The sequence below is a fragment of the Scomber scombrus genome, chromosome 13 (genome assembly GCF_963691925.1).
Source record: "Scomber scombrus chromosome 13, fScoSco1.1, whole genome shotgun sequence".
Classification (NCBI taxonomy): Eukaryota; Metazoa; Chordata; class Actinopteri; order Scombriformes; family Scombridae; genus Scomber; species Scomber scombrus.
The window spans coordinates 15,185,065-15,212,194 of record NC_084982.1 but is presented as its reverse complement, the minus strand read 5'-3'; the positions used below and the strand labels follow the sequence as shown (position 1 = coordinate 15,212,194).

At 37.8% G+C, this 27,130-nt stretch overlaps 1 protein-coding gene across 3 annotated transcripts; it reads left to right on the top strand.

Moving 5' to 3' along the window:
• grb14 (growth factor receptor-bound protein 14) lies at positions 1-27,130 on the top strand. Of its 3 annotated transcripts, XM_062431176.1 has the most exons (14): positions 1-497; positions 2,163-2,292; positions 17,156-17,312; positions 18,859-18,980; positions 19,086-19,160; positions 19,310-19,447; positions 20,744-20,854; positions 21,000-21,095; positions 21,404-21,466; positions 23,127-23,243; positions 24,414-24,483; positions 24,574-24,661; positions 25,040-25,133; positions 25,531-27,130. In XM_062431176.1, the coding sequence occupies exons 1-14, from the start codon at positions 310-312 to the stop codon at positions 25,675-25,677; spliced, it is 1,596 nt and encodes a 531-aa protein (XP_062287160.1). In that variant the 5' UTR covers positions 1-309; the 3' UTR covers positions 25,678-27,130. The 3 variants fall into 3 exon arrangements, with proteins under 3 accessions (XP_062287160.1, XP_062287162.1, XP_062287161.1); XM_062431178.1 differs by lacking the exons at positions 1-497; positions 2,163-2,292 and adding an exon at positions 8,579-10,971; XM_062431177.1 differs by lacking the exons at positions 1-497; positions 2,163-2,292 and adding an exon at positions 14,471-16,794.

Genomic DNA, 27,130 nt, shown 5'->3' with positions numbered 1-27,130 from the left:
GCTGAAGTAATTCATTTATTATTAATACGCTACTGTGTCACAGCAAGGATGACTGTTTTGGTAGTCATTGCGTTAAAAATATCTTTATTGTGGTGGATCATGTTTGGGTAGGAGGGATCGTTTTGCCCCACTGAGCCAGCCTCGCGGGCAGCAGATGAGCCAGAGAGACTTGTGTATGTACAGTATGTGTGTGCTCTGCTGAGCTGTGAGCAGAGGAACCCCGCCAGCCAGCCTGCTTTAACACACTCCAGTCCAACAGCTCGCCTCTTCTCTCTGCTCCAGATGATGCCTTGGATTTAGCCGGCCCACATGAGTGATATGAATAACGCACTGGACGAAATACACACTTCTGGAACCCTTGGAGAGAAAGCAGAGATTTTTCAGAGTGGCAAGGGTAATGTGAGTGGCTTCTCCAGCCCAGCTCTCATCTCTTTGCGAGCTCCTTTACTAATACCAAATGCCCAGAAGACCAGGACTACGCTCTGCAAGGGGAACAGGTATGACATTATTTTTCTGTTACATTTTTATTCAATGACACCAGTCTGTTTATAACGTACAATCAGATTCAATTCAGTTGCACTAAAACTGAAAGTAGTGTTTCTGCTCTACACTTTGCAATGTGAGCTATGCTGCAAAAAGAATAGTACACTGTTTGTATTTGCAGTAGTGAGACACAGAAGTCTGTTTAAAAGCTGTGGTCTAGACTTTGTACCTGTGAGCGCAATTTGCTCGACCCATATGCAGCTGTCACCTGTTAGTTTGTGGGAGATAATTAGTAACTCAGTAACTGCTGTGTTTACAAAGCAGTGAAGACAGCGTTGCCGAATCTCAGAGAGAACTGAGGCCCTCTCAACTAACACACTCTTACATGATGATGATATTGGAACACGGTGTTGTAGATGACCTGTTCATATTATTTTTCTGATTGATTTGAGTGTGACTTCACTATAAGGACATGCTAAATGTATTTTTTAGTATGTTTTTTTAAATTATCATCGTATTATTTCCTATTTAATCAAATTGTATATACTACAAGCAAAGCAGTCCACATATTTAATAATTCCCCCAACCACCAAAATGGAACAAAACAAAACACATTTTTAATAACAGAACATGTACTTTTTTTTTTTGGCATTTTGCATTTTACAAATATGAGATAAAAGGTGACCAAAAATCACAGAAAGTTTGTCCAGGATTTTGGTTTTCAATGACTTCTCTAGGATGCATTGGTCTTTTATCCCTGCCTATTTCATAGTGCATTTAGAAACTGTCCTGTGAACCACACCTGTTCTGCATTTACTGTATATTAAATTAAAAGTAGAAGAAAAGAACAAAACATCTCTCCTGGTTAGCGCATGCTGCAAAACCTTTGCAGAAACGGATGCTGCATCCTTCACTAGTCGTAATGGGTGACAGAAATTTAAATATTTTGACAACAGAATCCCACTACCCATTGGTAATTGCATTTCTTGATTTTGATAAAGCTTACTTTCCTCTAGCCAGCAGTTCAAGCAGACTGTGTCTGTTTGCCACTACAGTATATTATTATATTATGAAGTGAGGGGCTGCTCACATGCATTATCTGCCATCTTATCAAAAGCCTGTTGAGTGGGAGTGTTGTCTCTTAGTTGAGAGCAGGAGTCCATATAGAGACAGCATTGTGTGTCAGGTCTGATGGTTTCTTTATCTCCTTTACAATTTATATTCCTGACCCAACCGACTAACAGGCAAATAGGGAGACAAGTGCTCCATTTGTTTGGATTGATCTTTTTAAAAGCTTGATTTGGAACAAACACTTCACGCAATCTGCTGTACACAGTGAATAATAACTCCAAGACACTGTGTAAACATTTAATGGCTTCAACATTACATTTATGTAAATATTGTAAAAATGTGTCTACACATTTTCCCAATTCTCTTATATAATTTAACATGGTTCTCTTGGTTTTAATAATGTTTAGCCATGTGTCATACATTTCTAAACATGAAGCCAGTCTGAGTCTAAATCTAATCTCTTTATCTCAGTGGTTGGTATTAAGAACATAACATCAGAACATTTTATGAATTCTTTCTTTCTTTCTTTCTTTCTTTCTTTCTTTCTTTCTTTCTTTCTTTCTTTCTTTCTTTCTTTCTTTTTTTTCTTTCTTTCTGTTGTCCTTCAGGAGCAATAAAGAAGAAGAGGAGTCATTGTCTTCATGTGTTCCAAACCCCTTTCCTGAACTTATCCCCTCAACCCTCTCCCCCCTCGTCACTGAATGTTTATTACCTTGGACCAAAAGTAGTGCAACTCAGGTGAGTGATCCATTTCCATTGCTCGAGGGTGTTTATGACACAAAGAGGCATATTATTTAAAAAGAAAAAAGAAAAAAAAAGGCCTCCGTTGCAACCATTTCCATATGCTACCCTGGGTAGCATAGTCATGCTAACTTTAATTGTTTTCACCCACGAGCGTTGTCGTGTAAACAGGGCCTTAAATAAATGCATGGTTACATGTTGTGTGGCTTGTGATTTGTTTGAAACTTCAGGGCATATGAATGGTCTAACCAGTTGTGCGAGTATGGAAATTAGTTTCAGTGAAGTGATAAAAATGCTGTGTCAGCACACTCTGACAATCCACACACACAATGTTATTGCTTTTGAGATCCTAGGTTTGTGCTTGCATACAGTGGCAACAATGAGCATAAAAATGTGCATTACATGTGATGACTGATACCATGTGTTGATGTTGCAATTTGAAATTTGAATATAACTTCATTATACCTTGGAAATACCTGGCTCACTGCCCAACAGCCACTCTTGTACGTTTGTTTTAGTACAGGGTGTTTGATTTGAAATGCACCCAATGTGTGGACGTACCTGCCAGTGCTGGATAGGTTTTCACTCCAATTGGCAATTTGGTGTATGTGGATTTCTTTTGAACTTTTATCACCAAAAACTAGTGACAGAACAGAAAAATTACAGTCCTAAATATTTTGTATTTTCCCCTAACTTATGAAGAGATTTTTTAAGTACTTTAAGAGCATTTTGGCAGGCTTTTCTCAGCTATTGTTGCTCATAATATCAAGATTATTTTTTGCAAACAATGTTTTTATTATGCTTTTTAAAACACAGCCACATGAAATAAGCATGTAACAGAGACTCATAGCATCTAAAAATACTCAGTACCATTACAGTCGATAGTGATGCAACAAATAATTGTCAGGAGAAAAAGGGAAAATTAAAAAATAGCAAACTTTGAAAAAGAAGGAGAGTAAATAACACAACTTATACCCCAAAAATGTTAGTTTGCTAAGATCTGATTTTGACATTAGATCAAACACAAAAATGTTAATGCACTGCAGGTAATGCACAGCTCATGATCAAAGATTGTTTTTAACCAATAAATTAAAGTCAGAGGAAAATGTATTATTATGCACAGAAAAAATATTTCTTTAATTTGACCATTTGTTTGATCTGTAGTTGATTTGTACATGTATATAGAGCTCCATGCCACATTCTAAAAAGAGAGCACATTCATTATGTTGAAAGCCTAACAATTATGGGTCTGCTTCAAAAGTGCATGGGTTTCAAAATGAATTTTTGTCTATACATTTTCCAGGGCTGTTAAATTAGTCTGGTTTGTCAACCACTAAATATTTCCTGGATGTGGATCCCTATACTGTGTGCTGAAGTTGATTTCAAGTTTTTACAGTATCTTTGTGGTGTATCCGTGTGTATGAATGTGTGTATTTTTGTGTGCATGTGTAGCAGCAGGGGGCAGCTCAAAGCAATGACTCATAGGAAAGCTTGAAATTACAGAGCTCAACAGCTACCAAGGACTATCAGCAGTATTAGACCTCTCTTTGCTTGGGTGTTGCTTACAAGCTGAAAAATTGTGTTTTCTACTTTTTAAGAGGCTTCCATTGTATTGAACAATACAGTATATTATTTAATTATCACAGGAGAGAAATCAAACTGGTATTTGTTCCTTTGTATGTATTGTGGTAATATTTCTTGATTGTCTAACGCTGGAATGTCTACACTTGATATGCATAACCCTTCTACTCTCTTTCCTCCTTACTCAACTCAGGATTCATCAAAAAATTACGGATTGATTGCCAATCTTCTTTTCCCTCACCACTCTATTGTGAAGTCAGGTCAGGGATTTGCACAGATTTGGCATTTTCTTTGATAAGTGAAAAAATAATCCTCAAGTTTCTCAGTGAAGGAGCAAAATGGCACCCAGTTGACCTCAACTCTGCAACAATGTGGCTTCCTTGTTAGCAAATCTTAAAGTGATCCTTATGTATCTCACTGATGAGGCCTGTGCTTGCTCCTCATAGGCCTAACAGCCTCTCAGCCTTTTTAGCAGTGTTATTGGGAAGACTATGTTAGACTGAACAGCTGTTTTTGTGTCACAATGCTAATGTTGCAGGGTTATGACCTCCTTTCAGTAGCACTCAAGAAACAAATGACATCATTGCTCCAACTGCAGCACTCATCCCCTCACCCAATCTTTTTTTCTAAAGGAAAATTGTCTATTGAGCTTGTTTTTGGGTAGTCATTTTCTCATCAGTTACAATTATGTGAAAATAATAATTTAGGGACAACCTTAGATTATAAAATGAGCAGGCTAGGAAAATGGCAGTTGCGTCTGTCACTGTGGTAACTTAGTGTCTAGCTGACCATGGCTGTGTCCAAAATCACTCATTATTTTCTATATAGTACACTAAATTTACCCTCTGCCATTTCATTGTGGGTCCAAATGCTTAGTGTGTAAATATATTGCCTATATAGTGCTCAGTGAAAAAAGTAGTGTATATGGCATGTGAACTACTTTCTGCTAACAATCCCACAATGCAAAAAAAGTTAGTGTCCAAAATCTTGATTTGCTGCTCACTATTGAGTAGAGAGCAGTGAATGAGTGAATAAGGGAGTGGTTTCGGAAACAGCCCATGTTTTTGTTTTACTGCAGTTGATTTAAATGGCTTGGCTGAATTGTGGCGAGACCTTTGCTTGTCATTGCTTTGTTTTACGATTTAAAGCTGTCACTAGTGCAAAGCTGGTTTATGTGAACACCCTGTTAGCTTTGTGTATGCAGCGTAATGGTCCATTTCCAAAACAAAACCACCAAGTCAGGATTCACATTATGAGAACCAAAGATTTGTTGTCAACACAACAGTTTCCAAAAAATACATTCTTAAATGCTTATGCTTTAAGTGTTTTGTCAGGTCAACTTTACATAGAGCTGCTTTGTTATATGTACTGCAAATTAGGGTAACTATGCTCGTTAGGACTGATCTTTTGGCATGGGGAACATATTAGTATCTGCCCTGTGCAACATCAGCTGTTTCAGACATGCAACTGTGACAGAGCTTACTTTGTGAAATAAAATCATCCTGCACTTTTGAAATTGACCTCAGAAAAAGTGGCCACTGGTAATGCCAAGGACTTAGCTTCTAAGGTTGATTGCTCGGTTACAGCACCATGTCACTGCTGATGTAACACACACATTTTCCATCATGACGTGATGATGCTTGTTTGTAGAAACTTGTCATGCTATCAGGTTGTCATTACATAAACAATTTGTATGCTGTTAATGCAGGCAGTGTAACTTGGTTCTAAGTGAAACGTCAGATACATAACTTCACTAATCTAAACTAGTTTGGTTGCTTAACATTGACAATGTTGTGCCATAACAATAGTAATGCCAACAGTATCTGGCATGAACTCCACTCTTCAGGAATATAGTGGGCAGTTATGCTTGGACTAAAACTATAAGCACAGAGTCTTCATCCAGGCAGTGTTGAGTGTTCAGTTCAGCCATATGAGTCAGAAGAAATGCCTGCCCCTCTAGAGATGTTATTTCAGATGCAACATGCACCATGTTCACATTCAGCCTCTCCTCTAGAGCAGATGTAATACGGTCCTCTAGGTCACACTTAACAAATATAAAACATTTATTTCATGTGGTCTTTATTCAACTACGCTGCCTATTGCTGTATGTAAACTGACCAGACAGAGCTGTGCAGATGATGCCATACATTATTTATAATTTGAAATTTACAGACTTCCCCTTGTGTACAGTGAATTTTGAATCTACAGGGCCTTGATCATCAGCGACTTCAGAGCCTGCAATAGTTTAACGTGAGAATCAGAGGAGTCTTGCTCTGTAAACTCTGCACATAGCTATCATTCCTTGTACCTAACAGAGTGTGTGTGTGTGTGTGTGTGTGTGTGTGTGTGTGTGTGTGTGTGTGTGTGTGTGTGTGTGTGTGTGTGTGTGTGTGTGTGTGTGTGTGTGTGTGTGTGTGTGTGTGTGTGTGTGTGTGTGTGTGTGTGTGTGTGTGTGTGTGTGTGTGTGTGTTATATATAGGCAGTCGTCTGGTGTTAGATGCACGTGCAGCTCCTTATTGCTCTTTATGTCCCAACAGTCATGTGAGATAAAATAATGTTTCTTGTGGCTCTGGACTCCTCAGCACAAATTATATAAGAGATATACGATTACTATACAGTTAGTAAATATTAAGGGGTTACAAAAATCATATAGAAGATATTGGATTCAACAATTTAAACTAGTAAGTTATCTCTATAAACAGATATCTGTATAAGAATGCAGGATCCATAGGCAATGAGACAAGATTTTGGAACTGGAAGCATTCTGGTTTCTGTTTGTAGTCCAATTGTAGTCTGAGTGGTAATGACCAGTTTCATTTGAACAGGCTTTGGTTGCATGCAGGTAAACAGTCCATGTAGAGAGGAAAAGAGATGGACCGTATTGGCTGTAAAGCGACCCCAGAACCCATCAGTTATCATGTGATGAAGATGATTTAGCTTTTGTTTAAAAAAAACTGCATTTATATGCATATATCTGTTTATAGCGATTAGCCAAAATTTAGTCTGGACCCTAATTGGCCTGTAAACAATGACCAGTGCATCGATGAGGAAGTCTTGGCCCTGATATCCACTGACTACACCAGATGCCCTGAAATATTGTATATTGTCCCCAGAATTCTTCAGCCTTCTTCCATTTTGTTGAGGGTTCAGAGTAAACAGTCCTGTGATAATGTCAAGGTTAGCTGTCTTTAGTAAATATACAAGACCTGGTATAATTTTAAGTTTTACCTGTGATGTGTGGAATGATGGCTAAAGACACAGATCTTGTGTAAACAGCAACAACCAGCGATTAAACTGCAAGACTAGTATGACATGAAAACACAGACACTCACTGCCAAGGCTGTGTTCACACCTTTCACTGACCTTATCACGAGCAGTCATTGCTTAATACTGTGTGAATGCAACTTTAAGTACATTGAAGACCAATTTGAATCTGGTGTATGTATGTGTTGTGTGCAATGTTATGGGATATGTGCAATACTGTTATGTAATTGTTGTTGGGATGGTATGGCTGGTGATGTTTTGTCTGTTCATTGTGGCTATCAAGGCATTTATGGCGCAGTTGCTGAGTCCAAGACAAATCTCCCTAAGCGGGACAATAAAGTATATTGTATTGTATTGTATTGTATTGTAATTTGGTCAGTAAAGCATTTAGTTATGTGTAGGAAATTACATGATGAAGGTTGTTGTAGTTAATTGTGTACAGCACAGATCCCCTTTAGATCACAGTTGCCAAACATCTTGGATAAAGTCCAGTGGAAAGTGCAACTATAGTTCCTCCAACGACCACTATGCTTGTTACTGTTCGAGTCAGCTCAACCCAGGCGTCATCACTCAAAAATTGGGATTTTGTGTGTGATTGTTGTCAGTTTTTTTAAAGTTAAATCATATGCTTTGGTCAATGTTCTTACTATTACTACAACTACTCCTTACTTCTACTACAATTAGAAGTGTTTTTGTGTTCTATCTATACTGAAATACTATTTTTTTTATCTTAATACTTTAATCCTATGTAGGTTTATCCTTAAGATGTAGCTTCTCGTGTACTAGAAGCCAGTCCTCCAAATTAAACAACCAAATATGTAGTTTGATCATGCACTCCAGTTTTCTAATCTGGCACCCTGATTGGCAGTAATTGGCAGGGCAACATCATTTGGCAATGCTTTCCAAAACCGTTACATATCCCTGTTTAGGCACAAAAACAATTGGTTTAAGATAAGAAAAGATCATGGTTGGTGTTAAAACAATCACTTTACTAAGGTTAGAGAAACGTGAAATGGGTAAAGTTACTACTTCCTTAAAGTTAGGCGACCGTCGTCGTCATGGCTATAATAACCACCGGGTAAAGGTTAGGCGATGATTGTAGTTAAATTTTTCTTTTTAAACTGTAGAAGCTGGAAACGAGTCAGTCAGTCCTGTGACCAGGAGAGCTGGCTACGAGTCTATGAGTTTCAATTAAAACTTTTAAAAGAACACAGTAACTTTACATATTTGATACAATGTGTACCTGTGTGCTTACTCGAGTCCCAAAAACTCTTCATCAGAGCTGTGCGCAAACAGACTACTGCACCCAAGTCGCGCTTTTGCACATCGCGCTTCAACATCAGTTTGGTCTGTAAATACTGAAACATCACAGCAACCGGTGTCCTGAAATACTTTTGATTAACACATAATCATTTTTCCGTCCAACATACAGCAGTAACGGGTCATCAATAGTCTATCTATTTTCATTAGCTGCAGACACAGCTGGAGTGCGCAGCGTGTACTTAAACACTGCTGTTTACAGGAGGTTATAGTTCGTAAGTGTGGATGCTCACATCGTTATGTTTAAAGTTATAGTTATTATTATAGTATTGTCCTTAGTGTGGACGGCCTTTTACATACCTATAATCATAAGCAGATCCAAACTCTCTCTGTATTTTACTGGTGAATAGGACACACCAGTATATAAGATGCACCCCACTTTTCAATGAAAAAATACTGCGTTAAAGTTGTGTCTTATACACCAGTATAAGAGTATTTTTAGATAAGTAGAGTGCACATCCCCCTGCTCAGAGGTGGGTACACTGTAAACCTGCATATACACATCACTACACCCCTGGTCGCTGTCTTGTTACTTTGACAGACCCTGCAAAGGGGTCTTGATTGAATCAACCCTGGTCAAGGACAATGTGTCTGGAGCTGGCTTTATTATGGAAGTTGTGGAGACTTTGTTATCATTCTGGCTCCATTAATTCCAATTCATTTTAGCTGTGTGATAACTAGCAGCGTCTGCTTGTCTGGGCTCTCACAAGTCAGTGTGCTGTGTTTCTAGATAAACACGAAGCCTGCTGTGGGAGGTTCTTCTTGTCTTGTGTGCACTCATGAGTTGAAAGGGAGGACAATGATTGGTGCCAAACCTCAAAATTCAGTGCTCTGAGGTTAAATATGACAAGTACTGTATTTATCTATAAGGAGAGAGGATGAAGCAAATCTAGACCCATGCACATTTTAAAATGCACTATACCAGCTTTTTACCGTAGGCTTTTACTTAAGGCTGTGTTTTGGTGACAGAAAATGTTAACCATAATATGAAGAACTTCTGCAATATAGCTGCTTTAGCCCATCTCTAGCTTATACTGAGTGAGTCAAAATATTCATATTCTGACAAATTTTACACAGTGACTAAACCAAAAACTATACCAGTTAAGTCATGAACTTTCTGTCATCTACTGTAGATTGAAGTGAATATGTACACGATCTCAATATTAAGTTACAGCATTACTATAGGTGAGCCAGATGAGTTTGTGTGGTCTTCATCAGGCAGTGTGTCTCAGGCTCATTACGGTCAGCTTCTTTCCTCTATTGTAGCCTTATGAAAAGTTATGAAAAACTAAAGTATCTTTTGCATAAACAGATGTTCATACATTACTTGCTTATCTGTTTTGAAATTTGTGAAAGGGTTATTAGCATTATTTAATGGTAGATGTATTGTAATATGTCAAAATAGAGACATTTTAAAAGTATATTTGACCTACAATACAGTATATTTGCACACTTTTAAAACTTAGTTTTATTTGACAGTAGTCTCTAATCTTTCATGATTAAGACTGAAGCTTAAAAATTGGCTCATTTTGGGAAGGTGGCACTCTCATTTTCACAAGCTCTCTTTGTCTAGTGTCAAAGTTAAGCAGATGTGAGTTGTGATTGTGGGAGCAGGAGTAAGTAAGTAATGTTGGATCCCTCACTCTTCTTTTTCTCATACACACACAGACAAGATTCTGTCATCACATGAACAAAATTACCTAAGAGCATGGTCATGTTCCAACATTTTTAAGGCAACTTGTTTGTACAAATAAACAGTGAACCATAAAACTGTCAAAATGTAGTTATGCCAAAATTTGACTTGAGTCATGCAAATTTGAACCAAGTGTGAGTTCACATCATGATTCTGAGGAGTCAGGAGTCAAGTCTTTAGGCATAATATAGAGTATGTTGAAAACATGCTTACAGTATGAATGTTTGATTGGTGAAATATGTCCCTGTCAGAGCCTAAAAATGTGCGTGTGTGTGTGACAAAGTCAGCAAAAACAATCCGATACATGTATTTTCTGGAAAATCCTCAGCAACTTTGGTGCAAGTTTTTATTTTTATCACTGGGTAGAATTTATTCCAAGTGTTTTTCTTTCACTGACCTTGTATATTTCAACTCTGTTCACCATGAGAGAATCTTTTTAAATAACAAGTTCTTTAGTGGAACTGCCTTTCTAAAAGGAGAGCATTTACTTTCTCAAGGACAAAGGAGGAGTTTCTGTTATGGGGTGGCAACATGATTCAGTTTCTCACACTTTCATTGTGAACGATTTGACTGTAACAGGTTTTCTGTAGCTTCCAGTGTACCGTTTTTATAATACAGAAAAGATAGAAGTCTGTGTCAATAATTAAACGTGAAGTGTATTAATCATTGGAACTATAATTTGTAGATTATCCTTATCAGCAGTTATTATGTATGGATATTTTTCATGCAGATAATTGTGCATCTAAGGCAGAAGCATGAATTTCCATGCAAGAAGAGTTACCTTGCCTGCCATCACACCACTTTGTCTGCAAAAGCGGGTAGGAATCTTACACAGATCTCCTCTGTACTCTCTCTGTCTCTTTTTCTTCTGTATTAGCAAAGTGCTCCTTTTGTTCCTGTCCATGATCATTCTAATTTTAAGTTAAGGCTGGATGTATCTTTATTAATTCATAATTTTTTTTAAAATTCTGTTCATAATATAGAGGGTTTTTTTTAATTAAAATTGGGTTCTTTACAAATTTTACTTGACCATGAATTATTTTTGATGCAGGCACTATATGTAATTTGGAAGATGGTGTATGAAACACAGGAAGTACAGCGGCTGATTATTAATTGTGCTGTGAATATACTGAAACGATAAATGTGCAGTTAACTTTTAATATAAAACAATGCTGAACAAGCCATCCCACATAGTAGGACCAGAGTTGGAGCAGACAGCTGTATTATCTGTGGAGCAGCACTTTATTGGTCTTACTCTTTATTAGTTAGTGAGCTGTTTCTTTTATTTCTGAGAGTTTTTCACATATTTTAATCAATTAGATCAAAAACATAATATAAATTCCTGCTACATTGTTTTTATAGATTTATACATTCTTGCTGTCCATTTTCTTATGGCTTGATCTCACTTTTACATGATGTTATCTTGTATATTATGCTAACAGTGAAATCACTTTTTACTGAAAGAAACCTGAACTGTAAACCACACAGAAATTTTTAATTTAAATGAAGGGTAGATCTGTGCAGCAAATGGCGCTATCTTGCAAACCATGTATGGTAGTATGAGAGGCGTAATGTGTGGGTATCATGTTCAAAATGTTCATACTCATCTCAAGCCACCTCAAATATCTTTTCCATTTCAAATCTTAGTGAAACATGTGCAAATCTAATCCCAAATCAAAAATGGGAAAATAATCTATTGTGTTGTCTAATGTTTCAACTAGTAACCACATATCAGCTCAGCAATATTTTTTAATGTCTGAAGAAGTAGTAACCAGTTTCCCAGCATGCTTATCAGCGTGGCTTGATAACATGTGTCTGCCATTGTAATTCATCTCTTTCTTAGTGCGCACTGAATGCTTGTAAAGCAAACAATTTTATGAAAAGTACTCTGTATTTTGAAGTGGTCTAACTCAGTTTCAGCACTCAGAGCACTAATAACTTGGTTAATGGTTGGGAGCCCACCAATAATGCAGTAAGAAGTGTAATTGTTAGGGTGTAAATGCCATGAGGAGCTTGGAGGATGTTTCTCAACAGTTTCGGAGATAGACAAAGCTGGAGACCACCTCCTTCTTTATCATCACTCAATGATAGAGCTGCAGCTGTGGGAGTGTAGTTCAAGGTTAAACCAGAGTAGTCTAATTGGCAAAACGGCTCACACCGTCCTGTCCTTGAGATAAGGTCTAATAAAGGAGTCTATGCTCAACAAGACTATATTTAGTGCATGCTCAATGTCTGGATTTACTCTGCCTTGTCCGGACATTTTTTCTTTTGACTTTTCATTGAAAGCCTTTATAATACAGCACATTATGTTCTGTGGATCTCATCTTTGTGATACAGATGAACAGTCCATGTGGCACTGGCATTAATGTGTGTTGAATGTGGCTTGCAGTTGGTGGTCCAATATTATTGGCCAATACAGCTTATTGCATATCAGCATCAGTATCTGCCAGCTGATGTAACAGGAAATGCCAAAGATAAGATTGCTATAATTTAGAAACATTTCATAGTTTATTCATCAAAGGGGCACTGACAAGTTTATTTTTCTAACATTAAAATGTCACTCAGTGTACAATATATCTTGATCACAGTTATGTAATATATTAGGGTTAATACCTAACAAGTTGAATGTGCTTGTAATGGATGAAGCAAACCACTTGCAGACAAAATGTCATATGAAATAAAATTTGAATATAATTAGTTTATTTAGTCATACAACTAATTTTCCTCTCGCCTTCCTGTTTTAAATAGCATTAAAATGTAGTTCCTGAGCCTTTAGAATAACCCTTTTTCACAGCATATATTTTGAATTGTTATAGTTTGAAAAACACAGGTGTTACTAATAACATAAACAATGTCTCAGTAAGCCAGGATCCTGAAACTGAAGCAGCTAAATGGAATTCAGCCACCATTTATGTCATTATTTGTGTTCTTTTCCTAATGACACTAGCAAAACAGGAAGGTGTTCACAAGGCTGTGACAGGAGTTTTAAATTCCTTTTAAATATATACAGTACATAGTGTGTGTATATGTATATACTGTATGTATATATGAAGACTATCTCAAACCATGAAGTCAATCTACAACAATAGAGAATAGCGTTGCATCTTGCATCAGGTTACTGGTAACGGTTTATTTCCAGTAGAGCTAATGTAACGACTGCCTCTCTCCCCCTCCCTCTGTCAGAGAAACACACGAACATGTTAGCTTTCTACCACTGCTCTCTTTCTCTCTCTCTCACTCTCTCTCTCTCTCTCTCTCTCTCCCTAATCTTGTTATTTTTTGTGTGGTTTTGGTCACGTCCTCTCTCCTCTCCTCCGCATCTGTCCCTCAGACCCACAGGCTACCAGCTTCACTTAGGAGTTAACTATCTATCTTTTTGTTGTTGATTTAGATGACACAAATAACTTCAGCTCCAAGTTCTTTAGTTAAGCCTCCATCTTGCTTTCCTTACTTAGAATTTAATACTGGTGCTATAATTTTGAACAGTAAACAAACACCCACATCATGCTATAGGTATCTGCTTATACTGTCAGATTACTAAAAGTTAATCCACGCCTTCCAGCCAATCAGAATGAAGAATTCTTAGTGGCCATAGTGCAAACAAATTTAAATGTATTTGTTTATGTCTCAAAAAACAAATATCGGGAGGTGGCATAGGCCTAGTGTACCTGCATAGTCAGAATATACTTGTACACCTGTTAAACACCACCCTCCAGCAGGTCAAAACCCTGCAGGTTTGTGGAGATTCATCTCATTCATTCAGGTAGATCAATATCAAACTAAAATTAAACTGCACACACATTTTTAAAAGAGGCATCTCATTTTGGTGCCCCTGACTTCTGGCAGTTCCAAAATTTTCAGTTCATATTTTTAGTTGAATAGCTGAAGACAATTTGCCATATTGCCCTTTAAAGTGAGGGACAACAATCAAAGAGAAAAGTTACTCTCCAGGTAACATTCTTTTATTTTGCACATTGTGTGTACTTGACTGACATGATGTAGGCAGACATGAATGTTTTTCAGGTGAAAGCATGTGTACATTTGGATCAGGGCTACTTGCTGATGAATGCAGCTCTGTGTTCACAGATAACGACACCATCAGTTTAAACAGCATGTTACCTTGCATGGTAATTCATTAGAAACACTTCAACAATGATTAACAGTACCATTCACTCAATGCTGTCAATTAATCTGTGGTGAGAATGATGCGTAATGACATAATAATTTGTTTGTAGTTCATTTTGATTTACTACAATAATGATTATTAGACCCATCTGTTGATATAACAGCATTTACTGTATATTTTTCAGTTGAAGTGAAAGTTTACACTTGCTGCTTTTAAAATGTCAGGCGCCTCCCTGAAATGTAACTTGAGTAATAGAGCTCAACAAGATGCTGAAGCTTTACTTAAGATTTTACATAATCTACATACAATTTAAACATAAAATTGCATTTACATGACAGTCCCATTACATCAAATGGAAAATCTCTGATTTTGTTTGGATATTATGTTTGGAAACAACATCTGGTGCAATTCTGCATGACTCAGACATCAGCTAACTTAATTAGTTTAAATCTAAAACAACCTGCAAAATAGGATCCATTTCTCTTTGGTGCTGTCCCTTTCTTCTAAACAGCTTTTGATTGCAAACCATGCAAACACCATTTTGGTGCCTTAGGCCAAACACTCACTATTTGACATCAAATAATTGGGGATAATTATGTAAATTAATTTAAAAAAAGAAAAAATGCTATCAGAGTATCCATGGAGACGGCAATTACATACAGGGGACACTGGTCTGCTTTTGTGGCTCTGACAATAGTCCACCCTCTCTAACAGCAGTATCTTGGTAATAAAGCACTTCCCAAAAAATGGCTGATATTCTGTCACATCAGGACACCTCTAATGCCCTTAACTCATTCTATCAAGACCCTCCCTTTCTCTATCGCCCTTACTTTTTTTTTTTTTTTAATTTGGACACACACAGTTTAATTCCAGTAGTGTGGACTTTTTAGGCCAGTATTTTCCCAGGAAACACCAAGGAAACAAAAATTGTTTTATGGAATGCTACAATTGTGCTGCAGAGATAAAACCGTTACAGCAAATGGCAGGGATGGTATGTTTAAACTGATGCAATCAGACCATAGAACCTACAGTACATGCCTCGATGTGATTTCCTTTTCTTTGTCACTCTGCAATGATTCTGCAACTGGTGAAGCACTTGGTCAAATGTTTGAATGCCCATTGTCCCCCATCTCAACCATAGAACACGGTTCTTTACATAACAAAATGTATAACAAAATTGTCTGTGTAGTACTTTATAGGCTCCCTGACTCTTCCTTTAATAAAACAGGTTTTTGGAAGCAGTGCAGTTTAAAGGCTATGATCTGAGTATTTTGGTGGATTCATTTAATGGTAAAAATGTAATCTCTTTCAAGGGGAATTGATTGTTTGTCTTCATCCAAATTTAAAAATTGCACAAAACTAACTCTAACTGCATTAGCAATGCTCGTGCTATATAAAGGTTTTCCTTTTTACACTTCCCTGTTCCTGGTGAAATGTGATGCCTGAATGATTTGATTTAGACAATTCCCAGGAAGCCAGTTTTTTACAGCAACACAGCTGGACTAGATGCAGTCATCACCAGCAGTGCAGTGAATACATATCATATACAGTTTTTATCTTGTTTTTTCTGTTTTTTGCAACGTTATGTCAAGTTTTCTTTGTTCATGTTGAAATCAAATGTCACTCGTGATGAAATGAATATGCAGTGTTATGATGCAGTGTGTACAACACTTCACAGTAGCTGCTGGAGTAATCTGTTTAATACCGGTCTTCATCTTTGTTAGGCAACTATAAACAAAGATATTTGTCTTTGAAGGCTCCACGCAGGCTGATTAAACACTAAGTGGTTTACACTGAGAGGTGATGTCATTGCTTATTTGCTGATGGCTCCTTGAGGGCACTAACCCCAGCCCCGTAGGAGAGCTCTGACCTCCTTTCTCTTAACAAAAGATATCAGGCTCATCCTCCCTGGCTTTAAACTGCCAATGGAACTCTCTGAGAGAAAAGAGACAGCCATTTGGTCTTGCCCCTGTCCCTGCCCCCCCTCTCTTTCTCTCCGCACCCGCCTCTGTCAACTTTAGACTTAGTTGACCTAACTAGCATTACATTTAACAAGCACCTTTGTAATTGCTCTCTGGGCTCTTGCAGGGCATTATAGTGGTAGCTCTGCTTGCCATGGGTGTGTGAATGTGAATAGAGAGGGGGTTGGAGCCTTGTGTGCCTCTCTCACTCTCCACCCCCTAGTGAATGAGGAGAGTGATCTCCGGCTTCTTGACTTTCAGTGGTACATAAACTTTGCAGGTGATTTGGTATCAAGCCCCAGTGATACGGATATGTGTGGAATCAGGAAAGCTGTGTGCTAAGAGTTTTGTCTAATTACCTCCTTTCAGCGCCACTGCAGCAAAGAGCCAGAGAGAGAGAGACTCACTGCTTCCCAGCTGACACTCGCTGTGTTGTCTAATGCGTGTTTTTATGTTTCTCACCATAGCTCTCCTTTGCAATGCTGTGTAGTCAGTCATATATAGGTTACAGAGCTTGCCCAAACTCCGAATTGTGCGTGGCTCCAAACAGGGGGGTAAGTTCTACTTTCAGATAGATTTGTTGAGTGTTTGATGTCTCAATGTGGTATTGCAAGATTACTGCACTGTTTCCTTTCTTTTAGAAGCTCAAGTCTTTACATCATGATTTGCACATTGTTCACTGCTTTGTTGGGCTTTCATCAATTTTGATTCTCTGAATATTTTGTTGCAGACCATTTCTGCAATGGAGTCTTTTGGTTAACTGCTATATGTGGGTCAAACTAATTAATTTGATACTTTTCTGTACTTACTACCGCGAAGCACTCTGCACTCCAGTACTCCTTGAGGGTAACAAAGAAAAAGTATCCATTCCTGCTGAATGGTTAAATGGTTGTTAATTTGATCATTCTCTTACAGGTAATCAAAGTTTATAATGAAGATAACACCAGCAGAGCAGTAGAGGTTCCCAGTGACATCACTGCCCGGGACATTTGCCAGCTGTTTGTCTTGAAGAACCACTGCATTGATGATCACAGCTGGACTCTTTTTGAACACCTCTCCCATCTGGGAATAGGTAAGTGTTTGATTTATTCAAAGTTGGCATCTTTTTGTGCAAATTATAGCGGTTGCATTGTGACGAGAAAATAAAAATCTCAATAACAACATGATCAATATCCTAATCAAAAAAGTTGTATTTAATCAACAGCTCACTGTTTTGTTGTCTCAGTCAGTGTTAGCCAAAACCAATAAACCTTTAAAAAAAATGCATTTTCTGTAAAGGATTGATCCCAATCTAACAATCTAAAATGTCACATGTGGCTTTTAGCATTTTAACTTGAATGTGAAGAACTTGACCTAAACAATTTAGTTCAGGTTAAGGATTGTTGGTCTAAAAGTTGTACATGAAACAAACGCCTCCTTGATTTTGACATATTTATATGTGTAAGTGCTAGCATTAATCATGTGACGGTAATGTTAGTCCAATGGGCGAGGTTTGCTTGGTTTGACGAGAGGAGTGGTTGTAGGAACTATGTGTGCTGTTGAATCCAAAGCCAATTTATTGTCCAGTCACATGGTGTAAAGAATGAGGTGATGTGGTAGTTTATCACTGTGAGGCAACAATTATAAATATTCCATGTACAGAATATAAAATGTCTACCTCCACTGGCATTTCATTAGTAGAGAGGTAGGGCGGTGCATCCTTGAAGACATCACTGTCTACACTGGGATGTTTTCTCCCACTTGTATAACTCTCAGTCTTTCAAGTATTGCCCACATGGCTGTTGTTGTTGAATGAGATTGCTGTATGGTCTGCTTTTCTCATCAATATCACATGTTGCTTCTGATTTGATCCCATTTGATTTGAAGGACTGTCAACTATCAATCTGTCTAATATATTACTTTGAAAGCATCCTGCAATCTTAAATGAGAGCTCCCAAGTCCATGTGACAATATGATTGCAAAAAATAGTTCCCACATTACAAAATTCATCCAATTGTTCTGTTGGTCATCAATGTTTGTTTTTTAAGCATCAAAGCAACATATTGTTACTGGTTAGTGAAATAAACATAACAATGTTTTCTAGGATAACAGGGCTGTTTTTTTGTGTGTTTGTTTGTTTTTGCACAATTCTCAGATCAGATCATAATTCATTTACAAAGCAGGAACTCAGTGGGTCAGTCATTCAATCATGTCTTAGTTGCTTGTTGTCTGGTGATTTCTTTGCCCTGATGTTGGTGGTAGTTCATGATTCATTGTTCAACACTGCTTAACATGTCTGTTTGGGAAAAAATTAATTAATTCAAAAATTAATTCAACAATAATTTTAAGTTTTAGGAAATAATTAATGTTTACATTATGTTGCTTGACTTGAGAGTCATGCTCTACCTAAGAGGTTACACATTGATATAAGGTTAATAATCAAATAAGCTTAATAATCAATCTACGTGACTTGCTTGAAGTAAAGCAATACAACACTTTGTATACTATGTGTATAATAATTTCTGTAATTTTAGTGTTTCATTGCAACATATACTGTTTGGTCTCTATCTTTTCCCTGTAGAGTAGTGAAAAGCCAAGGTTGACTTTCCATTCATTTTGTTCCCCCCTGCTGTCACTAGAGAGAACCATAGAAGACCATGAGTCTGTTATGGAGGTGCTATCAGGCTGGGGGGTGGACACAGACCGCCGGCTGTATTTTAGGAAGAATTATGCTAAATATGAGTTCTTCAGGAAACCGCTGGTGAGTTTGTGAAATATCTTATAACCGACCCACCTGTATTTCTTTCACTTATAGGTTTTACAGTATAGAGTGGTGTAATAACTGATGTTGCTTTCATTTTGGCAGGACTTTTTCCCTGATCACATGGTCTCCATATCCAGTGAAACCAATGGGATGGTGGATCACTCTCAGCTTATAGAGGTATCAAGTTATTGTGTTTACCGTGCACTCTCTTTGTTCTTGGGCGGCAGTTGTGAGGCGCTCAGCCTCTGTCACAGTGTTGGTGTGTTAACTTGATATATCTACCGTACACACCCATCTATGGACAAATATTTCTCTACCCAACACAGACCTTTCTCAACTCCAGCACATGTCCCGAGATCCATGGACACCTCCATGCCAAAGAGCAAAGCAGGAAGTCGTGGAAGAGGTTCTATTTTGTCTTGCGGAGGTCAGGGCTCTATTTCTCCAATAAAGGAACTTCCAAGGTCAGTAAACCAAACTGACTCTTCCACAAAGTTTTGTATGCATTTTAGGAGAATCAAAAGCTATATAAAAAAAAACAGAAAACTGCATACTGTGGGTATTTTGTTGCCTTTTGCATTATGTTGCATGCAGCCCCCATTTTGCTATGTTATTGCATACTGGTCCTCATGTTTTTTTCTTACTTTTGTTTGTTTTCTATGACTATTTACACTTTGCCAATTGGAAAAAAAATCTTGAACTAGTTAGTGAAGATGCATCCTAGTCCTTTGCTTATACACTATGGGGTTGCATGTCCATCATCTGAGCTGTATAAATCTCTGTACTGTATAAATCTCACTTATGTTTCGAGAGGGCAGTGGAACAGGTTGAACTTGATTTTCCTAAGGTCAGCTGTCATGGCAGCCAGGCAGAAACAGTACTCCAAATGCTGCTGACAAGTGAAGCTTATACCTAGGCACCAGCCATGCCAACACAACCACTTCTCAACTGCTTTCATTTCCTACAACAGAAGACCTTTTGTTGTCAAGTACAGTGAGGCTTTGGTTTGGTGCCCACTTTTACTATAGTTGGTTTACCATTCATATGTGGTCTTGGTCAGACACATATCTAGTCAGTCAGCACAGACACCAACAGCTGTGGCATTACTTTAAATAAGGAAGTGGGAACGATGTGTCACATGAAAGCTGAACAATGGTAGTCTTTGTGCTTCTTTTTCTCTGGAAATGTATCTTTGGCACAGTGACTGTTGATACTGCCTCAGTATAGGCCCTATCACTTTGTTTAAATGTATCCTTATCGCATTCTTCATATTTATTTGTTAACCACACCCAGAGGGACTGATAAAACTGTTATTTATGAATAAATAGGTATTGTTTAAGCGTGATAGGCTTCATCTCTGGCTTAAAAGAGCTTTTTTGTTTATTCTACCCAGCAGATCAGATTCAGATCATAATATGGTTTGATTCAAATACTGGTGGTATTTATCTGCAGTTTTAGTTTAGCCAGTTAAAGCATACCACATTCATTTCTAAAAGTAAATTACTTTATTATGCATTATTTTGTTCTTTTTGTGTTCCTCACATTTGTGACCATACAGTAAAATAAATTGAATAAGCAAGACAAATGCTGATACACATAAACACTTGCATGTGTCTCCATCCCTCACATGAATTTGAAGCTGATTTGCAGCCTTGTTGTAGAGGTGAATACTTTAAACCCAACTCCTTCATTTGATGTTGCATAGATGTTCATAGCTGTACTTTACTTTTGTTTTATTAAGGCCTCCCTCTGTTTTACAGGAACCCAGACATCTCCAGTTCATTGCCGACTTTAGTGACAGCAATGTCTACACTGTTTTTTCAGACAAAAAACTACATGGATCACCTACAGATTTTGGCTTCTGTGTCAAGGTACCATTGCTTTCTTTCAAGTACTGTAACAAGGATTGTTGCCGTAAAACAGAGAAATGCCAAAACTGTACAAAAGCAGCAGAAGTAATGTATTGATTCCCAGCGTGTTGAACTCTTTTTGTCTCCTTGTAACATCTTTCTCCAGTCCACAAAGTCTAGTTCAGCCCGGGACTTGAAGCTGCTTTGTGCGGATGATGAGCAGACCAGGACATGCTGGATCACGGCCATGCGCTTGTTAAAGGTTGGCTTGCTGATCACTAACTCCGGGTGATGTCTAAGAGGAGGAATGCTGAGTCAGTGCTAGAATCAGATTTAGCCTTGTGAGGAGGTCAAGGGAAACTATTGAGTGATGCTGGATTAGTGCTCCCACTCTTGATAGAAGCAGCATATGTTCATTGTCTGAATATCTGCTGGATACAGTTTAGAGAATTAGTTGTTCCCCTGCTAGTCTATAAATAATGTACAGGACCACACAATAGACTGTAATTTACTCCATATTTAAAATTAGGGATTACAATTCAAATTCAAATTTCTTTTTCTGTGTTTCAGTATGGAATGGAACTGTACCAAAACTTCATTCAGCCACACCAAAAACAAAAAGCCTCACCAATGGTAAGTTGAAGCTTATATGTCATGTGATTCTCTTGAAACTTAAATGATTTCATCAAGGCTGTTCTGCTTTTTTAAGCTGCATTTGTCAATGTTTTATATTAAAATGGTATCAAATTACTTTAACAAAACAGTGACATCCACAATACCACCCACCTTTGCAGTTCCCTTCAGCTGTATGGCGCCTTTTGACCTCTTTTAGCCTAGGTCATTGTTTTGGTTTTCCAGCCCAAAAACGTCACTCACATCACCCTTGTTTTAATAGCAGCGGGCAACTGTTTTCAAGTATTACTGTGTTTATAAACCCACTGTATCATATGTTCCCAGCAATAAATAGCAAAAAAAGTTAGCAACTATCTGGTGAACATTTGGGGCCTTCCATAAAAAAGGGAATGTACATGTCAAGGGGCTTATCTTAATATATTATAAAATTGACCTAATAGTGGATCATCTACAAGTAAAAGGGCCAGATGCTTTGGTGGAGAACATGACAGAATTAAAAGAAAGTTAATATTGGACTTGAGTGGCCAGAAACACAATTCCAAATGTGTGGTAATGTTGTTCTGCATTTGCTGAATGTGTAAATGAGCAGCTGTTTGCTATCATGTTCACCATTACAACTTTATAAGGTGATAATCAATGTTATGTTTTCACCTTGTTCGGCTGCTCCAAATGACCAAAAATACTAATTAATATGGCTTTAAAGACAGTTGTTATGCCTTTAATATATGCTGAAGCTAACACAGTGTAGTAATATAATTGTATAGGGCAAATGAGGCACCTTCAGTGTGTCAATGTAGGTTTACAGTCCCAGAATAGCCTTAGGCTTTACTGGGAGTATTTTTGTGGCAGTGAACACAGTCTATTTATGGGTTTTAGACATGTTCGTGAACCCTCTGCTTTCTAAAAATACAATGATCAGCTGCTCCAAGATTTAACAACTCATCACCTCTTCTCTGCTGTCAGAGGGTCATATGTGACCAACAGCCTTGCCAAAAGGATTAGCCACAAAGATAGGAGAGCACATGAATGTGCAAATTCAGGGTCAGGCTGCTGAGTCTTCTGCGGTCTACTTGACTGTTTTAGCTGAACATACTACTTTGACAACACTGCTCCATGTCATCATACTGAAAAGTAAATAAAACTTGTGTTAAATCCAAGGTTAAGTAACACATTTAATTGAAGCAGGATGGATAAGAGGGACAGGAATGTCTATCCTTAAAGCAAACACTGCTCACTTTGTTTCAACCACTCGCAATTGTAAGCTTAGTAGGTGGTAGAGGAACAAATGTGGCGTTTTAAAAGTCTCTTGGTAAAACTGATAAGAAGAATTTTGTGTGTGCAGTTATTTAGAGTCACTCACAACATGGCAGCTTAAAGCACTGAAATGTGCCCATGTGTCATTCTTTTCAAAGCCACTCTAATCCCTTTTCATGGGAGTATTCTGTCTGGAGTCATCTAGAAATGATGAAAATGGAGTCACATTACTCAGACACTAGATGGCAATACAATACCACAAGACAGCTTAAGTGAGTCTACTTTCTCTCACCAGTGTACAAAGGATATTTAACTGAACTGAATTTTACTGTTATGAGAAAATGGAGCAAAAGTCCAGGGATAATTTAAACAATAATATTTCAATATATTATATGTGCCATTTCAGAGAAGCATTTCAGAGAACTCACTAGTGGCCATGGATTTCTCTGGGCAAAAGAGCCGGGTGATCGAAAACCCGTCTGAGGCACTGTCTGTGGCTGTAGAGGAAGGTCTGTCATGGAGGGTAAGTCAGGTTTCACTCAAAAAAAAAAAACTTTAACTGAGAAATAACAGATAGAAAAGATTCCCAACATCTCATAAAATGTTACCTTTTAGAACAGAAAAGATGAGGAAAAACAGGATCAATTAACTTTGTATTAAAGGGGAAATATTGTGCTAATTTTTGGCTCTATATTTTTATTCACTAGAGTAGCTCTGCATAATTAACAGTTCAGAAAACGTATTTATCTTATACTGGCCTCCTTTATGCAGCCCCTCAGTTCAGCCTCTGCACCTAACAGGCAGTTTTAGCTCCTGTCTCTTCAAGGCCCCCCTTACGATGAGCCCACCCTGTTTTATAGGCCAGCTTTCAAGAAGCCCTTTGAGGTGCAGCAGTATCAGATTTATGTTAAGTTACCACTGATGAAAACCTAACATTTCCTGCTTTTGCCACCTCATATTAAAGGCTTTTAAATTACTAAATAAAGGTAGCCTTTAATTGTGAAGAGTGTACAGGATATGAAATGTATTCCTCACTGAATTAGCAGAGCTTTGCAGGTGGTGGTGAAAAGCGGTCAACATAACAACATATGGAGATATATAGAGCTCTTTGTTTAGTGGACCAGTTAGAAATAATGTAGGGAAGAACAGTACAAGCAGAAACAGCCAAAGTGATGATGATGTTTGATGAAGAGGTGCTGACAACCAGCACACCTCCAACAGGTAAACTACTTATTTTACTTTGCCCTGCTGTGTAATGGAAAAACACTCACAGCATGCCAGCTACACGAGTCATACAGTAGTTTAGCGCGACGACCCCCTAAACAATGGAAAAATGCCATAATGTTGACAGTGAACTTGTGTGCTGTGCATGGAACAGATGGTCATATAAAGAAACCGTCGGCCCGGGTTAAAAGTAGAAAAACAATTGGAAACCAAGCGTTCAGAGCTGTCTGAACAGTGTGTGTGTGTGTGTGTGTGTGTGTGTGTGTGTGTGTGTGTGTGTGTGTGTGTGTGTGTGTGTGTGTGTGTGTGTGTGTGTGTGTGTGTGTGTGTGTGTGTGTGTGTGTGTGTGTGTGTGTGTGTGTGTGTGAGCGTGCGTGCGCATGACAGAAACTAAAGAAATGCATAATAGGTTGCCTTTAAAATGACTTCAACTGGTATTGATGCTCTAACTAATTTCTCCCCTTTTCAGAGAAAAAGCTGCCACCGTCTGAGTGGACATGGGAGCCCCTCCACATCACAAAGCTCAGTGTTAAACATAGGTTTGTGAGATGCTTAATATACTACTTCAATTTCCTGTATGTACACAACAAAAAGAAGATTTTGTAGCATTGTCTTGCTTTGTGTTTCAGCTCTTCACTTGGCTCAGCCCTGGTTCCACGGCAAACTGTCCCGGGATGAGGCTCAGCGCCTAATCACTCAGCACGGTCTTATTGATGGGTAAGCAACTACATTTAACTTTTTTTTTTGGTTTGCATTGTGCTCTTAAAGATATTTAGCATGTTGGTAATAATTTGATCCCTGGATTTGGTACATGATCATGAACTAATCTGATAGTGAAGTATGAACTGATCTGAAGTAACTACTTTTATTAAGGACAAGTATGGTAGTTGATAAAAAAAAGTTCCTTCCCTGTTAAATAAAATTGATGTCAGTGGAATTCTTTTCACAAGAGAAATCACATGTGTATTTAACAAGTAGACTACACAGTTGTACAGTAGATATTTGGTAGTTACAAGATATAATCATTAGGTAAGTGTGACTGTTCAGAAGACAGGAGAAACATCTGAATTACAATTGTTTTATTTTTGTTTTCAGAGTATTTCTTCTGAGGGACAGCCAAAGTAACCCTAAAACGTTCGTACTGTCACTGTGCCACATGCAGAAGATTAAACACTTTCAAATCTTACCCGTGAGTACAATCCACTGCCTGTGAAGATTCTGTCATCCAGGTTATGGGACATACAGAAGGGCTAAGTCAAGGGCAACTAAACTTGCTTTCGATTCTGTAAGATGTTTTCGCCTCTGATCCAAAAGTCTTCTTCAGTTCTGACTGACTGGGACTCTCCACCAGTCAGTCACCGTACTGTATGAGAGGCAAAATGTCTTCAAGCAATTCATGTAGTCCTTTACCTAGCCCTTCAGAAAGTTCAACCATTTTGATATACAGCTCCAATGTGTTATTTTGCCATACATTTTATACAAAGTACCTCAAAATATGAGCCTTATGTTGAATAGGTCACCCATTACTTGGGTGATTCCTTTGTGTGAGGATGATTGCATATGTATGTGTGCATACTACACTGTAGGTGGGTGATGAGGGGGAGTTATTCTACAGTCCAGATGACGGTCAGACGCGGTTCAGTGACTTGATCCAGTTGGTGGACTTTTACCAGCTAAACCGTGGGATCCTGCCCTGCAAACTCAAACACTACTGTGCCCGAATCACCCTGTGAACAAAAAACCCAAGAGACCTTCGATGGCCCACATGCACCTTAATGTGTTTCTGGCCAAGCACTCCCAGTGTTCTTGTGCCTTGAAGAAAAAAGATACTCAGCAAAAGTGAACAGCCATGCTAACTGAATCATCTACACATCAGCATTCATAATGTGGTGGCTGGTCTGTCCTTATTTTTCTTTTTCAGCAAAAGCCGAAATGACAATGTACTGTATAATAACTGACTTGAGTGCTGAACATAATGTGCTATTTTGTCTGGTGGATGTTATTTTTCAGCCTTGCAATGTTCCTATATTTGGCAGTAAATCCATTGTCTTGTACTGTATATAGTAAAGCTAAATGTGTACTCTAAACAGCGTGTGATTCTAACAACATTGTGATACCTATGAAAAAGTTTTTGTTTTTTTCTTGAAAAGTAACAGCAGCTGGTATTTGAAGTTTGGAGTTTTCACTAAATACAGTTGAATGTGTACTGGTGTTACCCCTGTAGCCAAATGGTCATAGTACCTACTACACAACCACACTGTCGCTGCATGTCATACACCTCTCCTTCTCCTCTTGTTTCTTTTCTGCCTGTTCATTATCATTTATTCATTAAAGGCCAAACTGCCCAAAATTATCTTTAAAAAAAAGAATTTCTACTATTTATATACAATATGTTCAGTATGTATATCTATCAAAGCTAATGATGGTTGAATCTATTGTTTTTTTACCACCATATTATGCTGGGAATTATAGGACACAACACTTCTGTCCTGTTAAACCTGACTAAGCTATCTTACTTTTCATTGTTATTGTATCTATAAGTATTCAGGTATTTTTTAAGAAAATGATTGTTGTTTTATAGTTGAGAGATAAAACAACCTCTCAGGAAGTGTCATATTACAATGCCTTGTAAGCTGGACTGATACTGCTGTGGAGTGAAAAAGAGAGATAATGTACAGGTGGGGAGAAACGGCACACAACCTCACTAGCCTGCAATGTACATTCATTTTAAATGTATGCCATTAAATGAAAGGTTTGTATTACATGAAATTAGTTTTGAGCTCAATCAAGAGCAAGGGCAGTGAAATATATCAATTTTAAGATTTAAGCCATTAAGATGAAAAATCTGAAATACTGTATGACTGATTTTATCTTATTATTATCTGAATTAAATGTATATTGAATTTTTATTTTTTATTTTTATTTTACTAAGAGTCATGTGAACAGTTTGTAACACCTGGGTAGGTTGTATTTTGATGTTTTTACCACTGCTGTGGATACATATGGTGTTGGACGTTGTTTGTTTTGCAAAAAGGTAACAATGAATCAGCTTTTAAAAACCAAGCAACCGAAATCACTGACATGATTGAAAAGACCATTTTTTGTTTAAGTTTTTTTTCCTAACAATGCATTGAACAATGAATGTCATGGACTGCGTAGTTTTATATATAAACAAAGTCTGTAATA